General features: G+C 34.5%; 1 protein-coding gene across 2 annotated transcripts; it reads left to right on the top strand.

Moving 5' to 3' along the window:
* Positions 1–2,158: 2,158 nt before the first annotated feature.
* On the top strand, positions 2,159–13,255 carry SCC3 (sister-chromatid cohesion protein 3). 2 transcript variants are annotated; one of them, XM_047291177.2, is made up of 22 exons: positions 2,160–2,386; positions 2,494–2,689; positions 2,942–3,054; positions 3,252–3,344; positions 3,547–3,710; positions 3,788–4,024; positions 4,144–4,288; positions 4,394–4,572; positions 4,686–4,831; positions 4,916–5,043; positions 5,640–5,813; positions 6,230–6,391; positions 6,467–6,667; positions 6,756–6,896; positions 6,983–7,186; positions 7,287–7,431; positions 7,620–7,726; positions 7,842–7,979; positions 8,617–8,879; positions 8,965–9,089; positions 10,750–11,052; positions 12,938–13,255. In XM_047291177.2, the coding sequence occupies exons 1-22, from the start codon at positions 2,339–2,341 to the stop codon at positions 12,949–12,951; spliced, it is 3,426 nt and encodes a 1,141-aa protein (XP_047147133.1). In that variant the 5' UTR covers positions 2,160–2,338; the 3' UTR covers positions 12,952–13,255. The 2 variants fall into 2 exon arrangements, with proteins under 2 accessions (XP_087971655.1, XP_047147133.1); XM_088115529.1 differs by lacking the exon at positions 12,938–13,255 and having other exon boundaries at positions 2,159–2,386; positions 10,750–11,429.
* Positions 13,256–14,970: the final 1,715 nt, after the last annotated feature.

Raw genomic sequence — 14,970 nt, 5'->3', positions numbered from 1 at the left:
GATAAGATTTTACTGTTTATATTAACCGTTGTTTCTCATATAACTTTGATTTCTCCTATTTGAATGTTTTTTTTTTACTTATTTGGAATTTGACTGGTTCATTTTATTATGAATATAATTTGTAGATGATCTTTCTGGTTACTTATGATGCATATGGGATAATGTATTAAATTGAGTCGTATATAAGTTTTAAATTCAACCACTAGTTTTTGTGTTATTATTGTTTGTTCAAATTCTCATTTATTGTTAATTCGGACTACAATATGAATAATATTTTCAAGATTTATGAATTCTAATTTCATCTTCTTCAAAATAAAGATTATTAGTATGTTTGTATGGATTCAATTTAACATCTCACCCAAATGTGTCATACGAAATAAAGAAAACCAACTACAAATTGTATTTATAATAAAATGAACCTGTCAATTCCAAACAAGCAAAAGAAAATGTTCCTAATGTAAAAATCAAGATCATAACACAAGCATGTGTCCATGTAGACACCAAAATTTCAATACTTGTAAAATTATTTGCAATCTTATAGTGCAACTTGTTTACTTTATTTTCAATACATTATATTTTTCTTATAAACTTCTAGTTTATAATATTTATCAAATCCAAAAACTAATTTTCTTTATCTATTTAATATTCATTTTTCTTCATTGTATCAATTTAATGAATTTTAGTATATAATGAAAAAAATATTCTTCTACATCGCTTTTTGTTAGAAATATTATATCTTTTATCTTTATCTTTTATCTTTCAGTTAGTTTGTTATTATTTCTTATTTGTATTTTTGGCTTAGCTCGTATTTCTTCTGTTATAAATAGAGAATCCTATGTGTGTTTAACACAAAGGGAGATTAATCTCATGTATAATTTTCACTATATTTAACATATTATACAAAACAAAAAAATATGAAAGATGAAACAACACGGAATCTCAATTTTTATATGACTTCAACATATTTGAGAATGTTTCATAATACAACTAACATGGTGTGCATAACTTTGCTTTTAACTCATAAAAACAAAAATTAATCTTAATCAAAGTCGTTTAAACTGCTATGATTTTAACCTTTTCAAATAAATAATCTAAAGTGAATCTAATTCTGCTTTAGTTACATCAAAATTATTTCACGAGTTTTCTATTATGAAATCGTGTCAATATCATTCGACTTGTATAATGACGAATTTCTTTTAAGAACTGTCTAATTTTAATAATTTCATAATCAAATTATCCTATTTTGATAAAAAAAACTCATAAAATAAAATATTTGAAGGAGCAATACCATCGTAGGCACATGGCGAATTTGTTAATCTGTGAATTAGATCAGTTACAATACGTGCATTGCATTGTGTGCTGGAGAGGCCACTTGATAAAAGTGGAAACTTTAACAGCTAACTAAAAAGTATCACATATTTCAAAAGAGTTACAAGAGACACTTAAAGCATAAATGATGACACTATTTCCCTCTATTCATTTTGAATTTTGGATCTTTTAACATATTTCCAATTTAATATTTTAGATTTTAAGATGATACATACTTTTTAATTATATTCTTAATTTAATTAATGTGGAAAAGAAAAAAGACTAGTTAGGACTATATAAAAAAATTTAACAAAACGTGAACATACTTTGAAATAAAATTAAAAAATATATAATAAGCAACTCGCTTATAATTATATTTACATATAAAAAAGACTATAAAGATAACACCATTTAAAAATATTCTTTGCACATCTCAATTGAAGGTCGAATGAAATTGAGAACAAAATATTTGTATACATTTTGATGAAATTAGTGATATTCCAAATCGATTTATCACACATTTCTATTGTTTCTAAAATTTATTTGACTCAATTTGAATTACATATAGCAAAAATCAATTTGATCTATTTTAAATTGGATAACCTAATAAAATAAAATAAAAACAAATAAATAGACGAAAACGGATAAATAATATAAGAATTATAAAACCATACCCTGTAATAATTATTATTCTTAGAGTGAAATGGATTAAAGTTCTACATATTCAAAATATTATTCAGTTTACAATTGTAAAATTTAAACTAATTTGAAATAACTCAATTTTTTTCTTTCCATTCAAAAGAAAAATCTCAATTATTAATCGAACCCGTGTCTACGGATTGTTCGGTTCGGTTTGATTTTACGACCATGTGGTTTTGGGTGGGTGTGGATTTGGATGGTAAATAGTTGTGAATTGGCGGGAGATTTCTTAAGTATTATTTGCAGTGCCAGAACTCTTCATTCTAGTTGCTGCTACCAGGACTCAGTGTGAAATCGTTGATTCGCTCTGTTCAAGAAGCATCGTTAGCAGATGGAAGATCCAGCTCCACCTTCCGAAGCATCAAATCGACCCCCTCGTGTCAGTTTCCGATCTCACACTTAGCACACTTACTTGTTCCTTCTATTTTCTTCTCAATCGTGCTGTGATTTGACCTAATTTTGTTTCGCTTATTTCAAATTAAGCAGAAGAGGGGCAGGCCTCCCAAACACCTCCCCAAGGAGCACGACGGCGACGCCATGAACCGCGACAGGACCACCGAACACGCGTACCGAGAGAGTTCGCCCGACGATTTCGACGAAGCGCGCAACAAATTCAAACGAAGTCGCGCTTCGGAAGGAACCTCAAGTGTCGCGCAAAAACCCTCTGACCAAACCCTAATTGGTAAACTGAACACTCTCTGCTACTTTTCTTACTGCTCAAATATCTAGGGTTCAAATTTTTAACTTATACAGTTGATATCTGCACCGTTTTGTTGATACTGGGATTAGAGAAACTATGCTTAGTTTTTTTTTTTGTTATGAATAGTTTTTCAATGCCGTGTGCATGTAATTGGGTACGTCGTTTTACTTGGCATGGTAGATTTTGTTGTGCAGTAACTGGACGGGGCTAATTTTATTGTGTGATTTTCTGTAGAGGTGATAAAAGGAAATGGCAAGTTTATTCCTCACGCGGTCAAATTTTGGGTTGAGCGCTATGAAAAGGATCCGAAACCTGCAATGGTTGATCTCCTGACAATGCTGTTTGAGGTAACATGAACTTCTCAAGCAGTTTCAAAGAATGTAGGACTACTGGCATTATACATTATAGTTTCATTCATATAAATAAAAGGTGAAAGGTAGACTTGGAAAATATGTTGGAAACTTTATTATCATCATTGTTCGTAAATACCCTTATTGATTTATGAACGCTTACGGACAGTAACAAAGTGAATCTTTAAGTGTAGGCATGTGGAGCCAAGTACTACGATAAAAGTGATCTTGTGGATGAGACTGATGTTGATGAAGTTGTAATTGCTCTGGTCAATTGTGCTAAAAGGGTATACAACTTGTTCCCTTTTATTTTTGTTTCCTGTTTATTGTTCTTATTTTATTTTTTATAATTTACATACTTTTAAGCAGTGTTAAGGCCAATAGTATACAATTGCCAAGTCTGTGACATCCTCTATTGTGACATAATACTCAAATCATGGGTTAGATGTGATCCTTTATCCTATCTTTTATTACCTTTTGACATTTTAGGGTGCAGTTGAAGATTATCAGAATTCCAAAAAGAAAGAAATTAAAAACTTCAAAGAGAATCTAGAGTCATTCTGGGATAATTTGGTTCGGGAATGTCAGCATGGGCCATTGTTTGATCAAGTTTTATTTGACAAGTGCATGGACTATATCATTGCATTGTCATGGTTAGTGAGCTTACTTCAAACTTCTGACTCTATGAAAATATATATACCATGACTCATCTGCTGCTGTACCTATGTAGCACCCCTCCAAGAGTTTACCGTCAAGTTGCATCATTGATGGGTCTTAGGCTGGTTTCATCATACATAACCATCGCTAATATGCTTGGTGCTCAAAGAGAGACTACTCGTAGACAGTTGGATGCTGAGAAAAAGAAAAGAACTGAGGGGCCTCGAGTGGAGTCACTAAATAAAAGGTTTTCTGATACTCACGAGAGAATAACTTTGTTGGAGGAGATGATGCGCAAGATTTTTACTGGGTACGAGTTTACTAAACTAAGATTGTTTTAATTTAAAGGAAAGAAAGCAACATTTTACCACCAGTATTGAATTTGTTTTGGCTGTAGATCTAACCTGCCCATTTAATGTTTTTTTGAAGGTTATTTGTGCACCGCTACAGAGACATTGACCCAAGTATTAGAATGTCATGCATTGAATCATTGGGTGCATGGATCCTTTCATATCCATCACTTTTTCTGCAGGATTTGTACTTGAAATATCTTGGATGGACTCTGAATGACAAAGTATTGAACATATTTTTATGTTCTTATCATGCAGCATTTAATTGTTCATGTACTGCACAACTTACTGTCTTGCTGTAATTTTTTCTCCCACCCTCCAATTTGTAGAATGCTGGTGTAAGAAAGTCTTCTATAAACGCCCTGCAAAATCTCTATGAGGTGGATGATAATGTACCAACCCTCAGCTTATTTACTGAAAGATTTTCGGGCAGGATGATTGAGCTGGCTGATGACATTGATGTTTCTGTGGCTGTTCATGCCATAGGTCTTGTTAAGCAACTACTAAGGTCTGAATTTCAAACTTTTTTCAGTTGACATATATTAACTGTTTACTTATGAGTTCTGATGCAATAGATTGTAAATTGTTAATTGAATCAATTGTATCTTTGGTTCACTGCAGACATCAACTTATTCCTGAAGATGACTTGGGTCCTTTGTATGATTTGTTGATTGATGATCCCCCAGAAATCAGGCATGCAATAGGAGCATTAGTGTATGATCACTTAATTGCTCAAAAATTTAATACCTTCCAATCAGGATCAAAAGGTCTTAAGTCAATCCATGTATTTTTACTTTTGTATTGAATACCATTATTTTTACAAATTGTGACGAGACATTTTTTTTTTACAGATGAAACTTTCAATAACTCTGAGGTCCATATAAAGAGAATGTTGCGAATTTTGGAGGAGTTCCCTCAAGATCCAATTTTGAGTATTTACGTAATTGATGATGTGTGGGAATACATGGCTGCTATAAAGGTATGTAAGCCTTGTTAATACTAGGAAAAATATTGAATAAAGCGATACCCCCTCCTTTTGACCATCACGTGTTTAACTGCTTACTCACGCATCTATGAACTGAATATTCCAATCCTGGCTAGGATGCGCTTTGTTGTAGGTAAATGCAAGGGATGGGATAGAAGGATAAAAATATTTTTGAGTATTGCATTCTTATAATAGGTAACAAATTCTAGAGTTCCCGCCTTGCTTAGGCATGTTGCTCTTTGATGAAAAATTCTAGAATATTCCAATCCTGAGTAGGACATGCCTTACCTGGAACTTTTGTTAATTAAGCAGTGCTACAACATTCCTAATGAATTTGTTACATATATCTTCCTAATGAATTCTTGCTACTTTTTAAAGATTCCACAAATGTAGATTGAGTTCAAATCTGAATTCCTGGGTATGATCTCACTCTTCTGAGTTTTTTTAAATATTTTTTGCGCATCCTCTGTATGTTCAGGAGTTGCTGCCCTCTGGATATTATGTCAATGGTGCACCTAAAATTGTTCGGGTCATAGTTAGTGTTGTACTGTTTAGTGGTTTCTTGATGGTACTTGATATTTTGTTTGCAGGATTGGAAGTGCATCATAACAATGCTGCTTGATGAAAATCCATCAGTAGAGCTATCTGACAGTGATGCAACAAACTTGGTGCGACTCCTGTGTGCGTCTGTGAAGAAAGCTGTTGGAGAGAGGATTGTCCCTGCTACGGATAACAGAAAGCCATACTACAGCAAAGCCCAAAAGGTTTGTGCCATCTTGGATTTTTAAACTTTTTAAATCCAAATATGACGTATTTGTTTTTATTAACTCCAACACCCAATGATTTTTTTATACTGATCTTTGATGTGTATATTGCACATGATGATTAATGTTTATTTTGACATAATTTAGCAATCCATGCTTTCATGTACAGTATATATAACTTTATTCTTATTGTCATTTCTAATTTATTTTGGATTTTTTATTGTGTTTTTGAAGTGTAAATATCTGATTGCTTCAGGAATTCATTGCATTAAATTATTTTCGTTACCTAAGAATGCATTTGTTGGATACCCAATCAGTAACAACCGAGTACTATTTGAAAACATTCTTTGTGATGGAAGGTTTGTTTTATTATTCATTGTGACAGCCCCTAATTTCTTTCCTCCAATTAATGACAGGATGTATTTGAAAATAACAAACAGGAAATAACTGTTGCTATGATGAAGACATACCCATTACTCTTGCGAAAGTACATTTCAGATAAAGCAAAAGTGTCATCACTGGTTGAGATTGTTTTGCATATGAACCTTGAATATTACTCCTTGAAGAGGCAGGAACTGGTTGGTGAATTTTTCTGTGTCATTTCAGATTTTCTATGTTGTTTCTGAAAAACCTGATTAGTGCTTGCTTTTCAGAATTTCAAAAACTTACTCCAGCTCGTGAAAGACACATTTTTTAAGCATGGTGACAAGGACCCTCTTAGGGCTTGTGTGAAGGCAATTGATTTTTGTTGCATGGAAAGTCAAGGTGAATTGCAAGATTTTGCTCGTATTAAATTAAAGGAACTTGAAGATGAAATTGTTGCTAAGCTGAAATCTGCTATTAAGGAAGTAGTGGTATGTTCTATGCAATTCAAATTTCATAAATTTTGTTACTTTAGCTTCTTGTCGGAGAAACTTAACATATAGTGAGATGACACTGCAGGATGGTGGTGATGAATATTCTCTTCTTGTAAACTTGAAGAGGTTGTATGAACTGCAGTTGAAAAGATACGTGCCTATTGATAGCCTGTATGAAGACATTGTCAGTGTGCTACGTGGTTCTAGGAATAATATGGAGGATGAGGTAAGTGGTTTCTCACAACGGGTGTTATTTTTTTGTGACATAGTTACTTGTGTTCAATAATTAATTTTCTGCTTATTCACATTCAGGTTGTTGGTTTCCTGCTTCTGAACATGTATTTGCATCTGGCTTGGAGTCTACAGTCTATAGCAAATGAAGAAGCTGTTTCTGGCGCATCCTTAACTTCTCTTTTGTCTAAGCGTGATACCTTGTTACAAGAACTTGAGTACTTTCTCAACTTGGCTGCTGACAACAAGGAAGGGGGTAAACCTGGAAGTGAACTTGCTTGCAGAGTAAGAAGGCTCGCATTTGTCTTCTTTTTTCTTTATTGATTATAAATACATCATGTCTCCATTCTCTTGATTTGATCTGATGAATATTTTATTCCCGAAGGTATGCACCATACTTGCAGAAACATGGTTCTTATTTAGAACAACAAATTTCAGAAAGACACAACTGGAAGCACTCGGATATCAGCCAGATGCAATTATGCTTCGGAAGTTTTGGGAACTTTGTCAACAACAGCTTAATATTTCAGGTGAACATGGACTGATGTGATGGACTAGTACTGAGATTCATCCTATTTTGTAATTAAACTGAAACTACACAATTTTTTTTGTGTACTGTCTGTAGTTTGAACTTGGCACTTGAAGAATGCATTGCTTATATAATTGGTGTTATTGATTTAGTGATAGATGTCTCTTTCACTTGCCAATCCATTTTTAGATGAGGCAGAAGAAGAAGATGTTAATAAAGAGTATGCTGTGGAGACAAATAGAGATGCTGTGATGATTGCTGCTGCAAAGCTGATTGCAAATGATGTTGTTCCAAAGGTGGATTGTTATTTTGTTTATGTAAAGTTATGACTGTTTCTTCTTTTTATTGGGAAAAATATTTCTGTTGCTTGTGAAATGTCTTGATGTCAAAATTTGACTATTCCTGATGTAGGAGGATCTTGCTTCTGAGATTATTTCTCATTTTGTGATGCATGGGACTAGTGTGACTGAAATTGTAAAGCATCTGATCACAGTTTTGAAGAAAAAGGATGTTGATTTGGCTTTCATTTTTCTGGAAGCGCTTAAAAAGGTTAGTCTTTTGGCGCATTTCCTAAATGATAGATATAGTTGGGTTTTCTTTTGTCTTTACAAGTTCTATTTTAGCAATGATAAACAGTCCAATTTTAGCCATGTGTCCTGTTTACTTTAAATCTAAATGTAAAAGTAACTCATGAGTGTATTCTTGGTCAAAACAAATTGACATGAACTCATATTATTCTTGTGATGACACTCCTATTTACTTGAAATCTGAATACGAAAGTTACTTGCAATATTTTATATTTAAAGTAAGATATATAAGTAAATATTTGCCTCTAATTGCTAAGGAGATTCGTTATCTTAATAGAAAGGAACGGTACTATACCTGAGGAACAAAATGACTATTATGTCTCGGAGTGCTTCCCATTTCAAATTCTCTAATTTTTCAATTTAAGCTTGGGCTCAATGTTTTGCATAGCTGAACATAGGATTCACTTCTTTCCTGGAAGAAGTGGTTCAACTGAGCTTGTCTTTTGCCATTCTTTCTGGAATTATAGTTTGCACTGGTTGGAAATGAGGGTCTAGTTTCCACCATCCTTTTCCTCAGGAAGAACACCATATTTATATTTTACCCTCCTGCCCCATCTTTTATGGTTCTTTTTGGTAGTCATCACCAATTTATTTGGCAGGCATACCATCGCCTTCTGGTCAATATCTCTGGTAGTGAAAATGGTTCTTCCGAAAACAATTCTTTAGGATGTAAAGATCTGGCTGCTAGGCTTTCTGGAACATTTATCGGTGCTGCCCGGATGAAATACAGGCCTGAAATTTTAAAAGTCGTCAGGGATGGCATTGAATATGCTTTTATTAATGCCCCAAAACAACTGTCATTTCTTGAAGAGGCAGTGCTTCATTTTTTGCCAAAACTCCCTGGACCAGATTTAAATGAAATGTAAGAGTTTGTTTCTAATGTGCTTGGTGTTATTTATAACTATTTGTAGTAATACACATTTTGCTGCATATTCTTTATGAAATAGATTGAATGATGTTCAACAAAGAGCACAAAATGTTAATACAGAGGAAAATCCCAGTGGATGGCGTCCCTTCCACACATTTATTACCTTCTTACGAGAAAAATGTGCAAAGAATGAGGCATTTCAAGGTAATTTATACATTTTTTTTTCATTCTTAGGTATCTACCACCGCCAAATACTTTCCGTCATTAAGCAATCATGGCTTTTATCTGAGTGAAACATATTATATGAAATAGTGATTATTTATTTTGCAAATTTTGGAAAATTCAAGCCAATATGTAACTAGTGAATAACATTGCCAAATTCTTTTTTCCAGTTTCGACTTGATTAACTAATTGTCGTTTGTAAGTTCATTCTGGATACAATATGCTTGGCTGGGCTTTGCTGACTTTGTCATTTACCTGTTATTGATTCTTCTTTTGGTTGTTATTCTTGTCTTTTTTACGTTTCTCTCTACAAACACTTGTGGTCTCATTTTATGTGGTGCAATGCAATTTTTTGTTTTCATCCGTTAGCTTTTCATTAGTGTATATTTTGTTCATGTGAAATATATCCCCTCAGATGGATTTTTTGTTCCAATATAGAACGAGTGTGTTATAAGATATGGTGGTAAAGTCCAAAATTGGTGAATGGCTTGACCCATGAATTAGGTTGTAGGTTTCAATGCATTGTAGATGCGTCTTAGAAAAAATAGACTTATGATGAGAATGGTATTTTTAATTTTACTTTGAGGCCCTTTTTGGTGGGGGGATGGATGAAGATGGAGAGAAGGGTAAGTAGATTTGGTAGTTTGGTGAAGAGGATGAAAAATAATTGAAGACATTAGGCAAAAAAACTTTAAAAATAAATTACTATTTTTCCCTGTGTGTTTGGTTTGTGTTGCGTAAGGTGACCGGGTATAATGACTATTAACTATACAAATAATTGATCTCTTATCAACTCAATCAAATTGCTCAACTTTCAAAAAAAATCTTTCTCTCCTCTCTACTTTTCGTAACAACTTAATGGCATGATTGATAACACGCGCTGGTTAGGAACCTGTATAAAAGATATTCTTTACTGAAAAGTGATACGACCAAGAAACTCATATGTATTCGTTAGGTATAATTTTATTTCGGAAGCAAATAAAATAACTGCTAACTTAGGTACTTGGGATTCTATATAATCAAATTAGGTTGGGGCTATAGCGTGAGAATAAATCAGAAGTTAAGTTGCTATTATATGTTTAATGATGACTTTGACACTGTTGTAGCATAGTGGCAGTGAAATTCATCATCTGCTGGTGGTGGGTATGACCTTATTAATGTCCTCAGATATGATTGTATGCTTTTGGTAAATATGCCGCTAATTTCAAAACACTGCATTTGCAATTGTAAAATCGTAGTTCTTTTACATATTCATTTCTTTTTGGCTCTAGATCTCGGGTTGTACTTGTGTTTCAGTTTCCATGACTAGACAATTGCTTATGTCTAAAATGTGCTCCATTCAGTGGTAGTCATAATACTTTTGAGTTGCCTGCCACGAGCACAATATATGAAATGAAAAATTTTCCTTTAGCATCCCACCTTGCTACGATTGTATATTTTTCACAATTTTGGTAATGTTTTTATGACATCAAATATCTTTTCCCTTTTTTCTGTGTGCTACATGATGTACTTAAGATTACAATGATGGCTATATACAGTATGTTTGGTTCGTAAAGGCTTTTTTTAGTGAAATAATCATTTTTTACCATTCTTTGGAATGCTTTTAATTAACTTTTTTGGCACAAATTGGTTAATTTTTCAGATGAAAAAGAAGGGGTTTCTGTTAGGCGTAGGGGCCGGCCACGAAAGAGGCAAAATATACCAGGAAAGAAGCTTTTTGATGACCAAAGTTCAAGCGAAGATGAGGATTCCATCAGTGCGTATGAACAAGATGCACAAGACGAAGGGAGAAGACAGGAGGAGGAGGATGAAGATGCTCCCTTGATAAATTCAATCAGATCATCATCCAAGCTTAGGTCACTTGGAGTTTCAAGGGAGGAAAGCAAAGCTCAGACAGGGAATTCTAGTAGAGCTACAGATAATTTATCTGCTTCGAGAACATCAGGTATCGTGCATTAGCAAATCAAGGTTGTCGTGCTGCTAGCGATGAATAGAAGATATAAATACAGCATTTTAAAACAAATTTGCACGTCTGACTTCGGAATTAATTTTGCTTTTCCAGCATAGATAATGAAGTGCTTGCTTGATAATTGAAATTTTGCTTCTCCATTTGTAATTCAATCTTGTCTTGAGCTTTTCTGATCGAGGCTGCAATTTCTATGGAAATTTTACAGGCTCTGAATTTCTTTTCGGAAACAAAAGATAACTGGTTGTAGCTGTTATGTTGAACTGCTTTGATATTTATATTTTTCTGGTTATTGTTGCCTCTTGTTAATAAATATATATGATGAACGCTTGGTTTAACTCGAGTCCCTTTGTCTTTCATTGATGACAAACTGCAAGGACTGATTCTCCAATCAATGATGGATGAGTGACGGGATCAACAGTGGTAGCTGAAAGCTAAGAGCTACAAAACTGCAGGGACTACACTAAATCCTCATCAATGATGGCTGGGTGACGGGATCAACAGTAGTAGCTGAAATCTACAAAACTGCAGGGACTACACCCATATACATGTGACTTGCAGTGTCTTGGAAACGTACTCCCCCTTAGTGTGAACGGCGGAAATGTGGAATATCACAGTTGCTGGACCACTAAAAATAGAAACAAAATATTAAGCTATAATACTGAAACAAAGGCATCAAAGATCCAAATTGGAGGTCCAAAATTCTTTGCTGGACAACTCCCAAGTGGTGATACGTAGCAGTGTATCACAAGAAGATCGGGCTAACTCTAGCACCGAACAGCGGCAAACTGTGCAAGAAGATCGGGCTAACTCTAGCACCGAACCGCGGCTGTGCCGAACAGCAGCAAATAGTGCAAGAACATCGGCAAACTTCGCTTGGACAACGACAAAACGGCGCTGGACAGCGGAAACGGCACCTGGACAGCGGTCAATAGTGGCTGGACAGTGGTCAAAAGGGGCCTGGACAGCGACAAACGGTATCGGAAAGCAGAAAAACGGCGCGTGGACAGCGGCATACCGCGCGGACAGCGACAGACCGCGCGGACAGCGGAAACGGCACCTGGACAGCAGCAGACGGCGCGGACAGCGGCAAACAATGACTGGACAGTGGCAAACGGCGCCTGGTCAGCGGCACACGGCGTCGGACAGTTGCAAAACGGCGCCTGGACACCAACGGCAGAGACGAAGATGGCAGCAACGGCTGCTCTGATGGTCGAAACAAAGAGAGGGAGCTCCGACGACGGCTATGGAGGTGTCGCGGGGAAACTCCGGCACCGGGAAGGCGGCGCGTGCAGAACACGCGGCCGAGACTGGCCGAGAAGAAGCGGCGCGTGACAGCTGGTGCGGAGGTTTCGGACGCCGGCACCGGTGGGGTTGGTCGTCGCGTGAAGAGGCGAGCCAGATCCAGTGGTCGCTGGTCGGAACGGTGACGGTGGCCGGCGACAAGGCGGCGCGTGGCTATACGCGTCCGAGATCTACCGGAAAGAGGAGCCGCGTGGAGGCGCGTTGAGAGGAATCTGGTGTTGTCTCTGGCGGGGTTGGCCGTCGCTCGAGGAGACGCTCCAGATCTGCTGGTCACCGGTCGAAACGGTGACGGCCGGCGGCGGACTGGCCGGAAAGAAGAGCTCCGTGGCGGCGCGTTCGGAGGATTCTGGTCCTGTCTCCGGTAGGGTTGGCCGTCGCTCAAGGAGACGGTCCAGATCCGATGGTCACCCGTCGAAACTGTGACGGTGGCCGGCGGCGGCGGCGGCAGCGGCGGCGGCGGTGGCGACGGAGTCAGCAGCGATGGCAGCGGAAAGTGGCGGCGACAGCAGTGGCACACTCGGTCTGAACGGGTGCGCAGAGAAGAAGAGAAAATGGAAAGGGGCATCAAGCTAGTCTTCCACAGTTGTAGTTTACGATTGTATGTTGGCAATTGCTTTTGACACTAACTATTACACTTGGTAAGATTAGGAGTACCTGTTTGTAATTCAACTTGCTGAATGTATATATAAATGTATCTTGTTCTAATCAAGGTTGCGGCCTTACTGCTGAAAATAAATTCAGTATAGTTCCATGGCCAATTTGAACTGGAAGAGTTGGCGTGGTCAACAATGTTGTTCAGTGCCGATTATCATATACTTTAAATTATGACTTCAAAAATAGATCAGAGAATGAAATGAATTTTGTTGTGAATACTAAATTACTTAGTTGGTAGTTTTATTGTGAATTGAAATAGTTTGAATTTTAAAATTACTTGGTTGGTACATAAAAAAGTTATTTTTTATTATTTTACTTCATAATTGGAAATTTTTCATTAAATATTAAAATAATGAATCAGATTTAACTCATGAAAAGAAGAATGAGGAAAGTAAGCAATCATTTAAGTATGGTAATTTTTGTTTAAATCAAGTTTATGCGTTTAATACACAAGGCAACTTGAGGCTCTTTTCATTCTTTTTACATTTCAAACTCAGATTTCAAAGACTGGTTAAGTTCAACTTTTTTATATTATTAATTTATAACAGAAAAACATTCAAATATGTGAGATTATGAATAGACCTGGCCGTAATAGCCTGTCAAATGACCTTTCTTAAATACATTTTTTATAATCTTAAAACTAAAATAATAATATTGGTTTTTTTTTAAATGAAAAACTAGAAAGCTGGCCTGATAGAAAGAACGTGGATAATTTTTTTTTTATCTGTGATGTTACATTTGATGTAGATTTCTAAAAAAATTATTGAATTCTAAATTAAGTATATAAAATACAGAAAAGTAAAAATCTAGCACAATTAACCAATATCATGCTAGACTTTGAAATAAAAATAATAAATTTGTTTGGAAAAAACAGAAAAAAGTAGAGTGGTATATTTATGATTAAGAGGAATTAATTTAATTTTAGACTAAATTTTTTTTTCGTTCAATTTTTGTTTGTAGTATACAGTTTGGTCTATTTATTTTCTTTTTTCAATTAAGTCTCTTTTTTTAAATCAATTCAATTTAGTTTTTTTTTTAGATTTGTATAAACAGCATGAATGTTGTATTTGTACATATTGCAATATTAGTTCATGTTTATGTTTTGTCACATTTCTGATATTATATCAATTTACTATCATTCTTCTAAAATGGAACCAAGTCACACTTATACATATTAAAATAAATTTTTAGAATTTATACATTAAATCACTTGACTTAAATATTCAAATTAATTTTATTATTTATTTTAAATTTTAAAAAATATCTATTTTAAACTTGTATTTTTTAAAAATTTATGAAAAATGTAAATATAAAATTACATTTATAATTTTTAAATTTTAATATTTGAAATAATTTAAAAGGATGTGTTTTCATTTGTTAGCTTAGTTATAATTTTTAAAAAAATAAGCTAATAAAGGAGGATACTATTTTTAAAATATTTCAACTAATTTAAAAAATACAAATACCAATTTATATTTACATTTTACATATTATAGAAATTATAAGCTTAAAATAAATATTATATATATATATATATATATATATATATATATATATATATATGAAGTTTTATTTTTTATATGTGAAATATTTTTTTATCAATTCAAAATAATAAAACAAGGATATACTATCTCTTTTTTACATTAAAAGAATCTTATATGGTGTGTTATCTTAGGATCGAATACTTGATGTATGTGTGTATGGATTAAAAACTTATACTTCTATCATACAAGGACTATAATTTAAAATAAAGATAGCTATTAGGATTAAATGAATAATTTGTTTTTTAAGAGGTTTTGAAGTTATTAATTTTACTAACTAAATTGGATGCTCAATCTGATTTCAGCTTCAGTCAAGCACCTTCAAAACCAATAAGTACCTAGTTACTGGCTGTGTGCTCAATAATTTAAAAAACAAAAACTATAATTTTTTAACATT

The sequence above is a fragment of the Vigna umbellata genome, chromosome 5 (assembly GCF_029865625.1).
Source record: "Vigna umbellata cultivar VRB3 chromosome 5, Vumbellata_1.0, whole genome shotgun sequence".
NCBI classification, from domain to species: Eukaryota; Viridiplantae; Streptophyta; class Magnoliopsida; order Fabales; family Fabaceae; genus Vigna; species Vigna umbellata.
The sequence above is the reverse complement of the archived record's forward strand: the minus strand, read 5'-3'. Positions and strand labels throughout refer to the sequence as shown.

Bases quoted from the DNA above. Each gene is read 5' to 3' on its own strand.
- SCC3 (XM_047291177.2), top strand. From the start codon at position 2,339: ATGGAAGATCCAGCTCCACCTTCCGAAGCATCAAATCGACCCCCTCGT. The intron at 4,025-4,143 runs GTACGAGTTTAC...GTTTTTTTGAAG, and splicing joins ATGCGCAAGATTTTTACTGG to GTTATTTGTGCACCGCTACA. The intron at 7,432-7,619 runs GTGAACATGGAC...ATCCATTTTTAG, and splicing joins ACAACAGCTTAATATTTCAG to ATGAGGCAGAAGAAGAAGAT.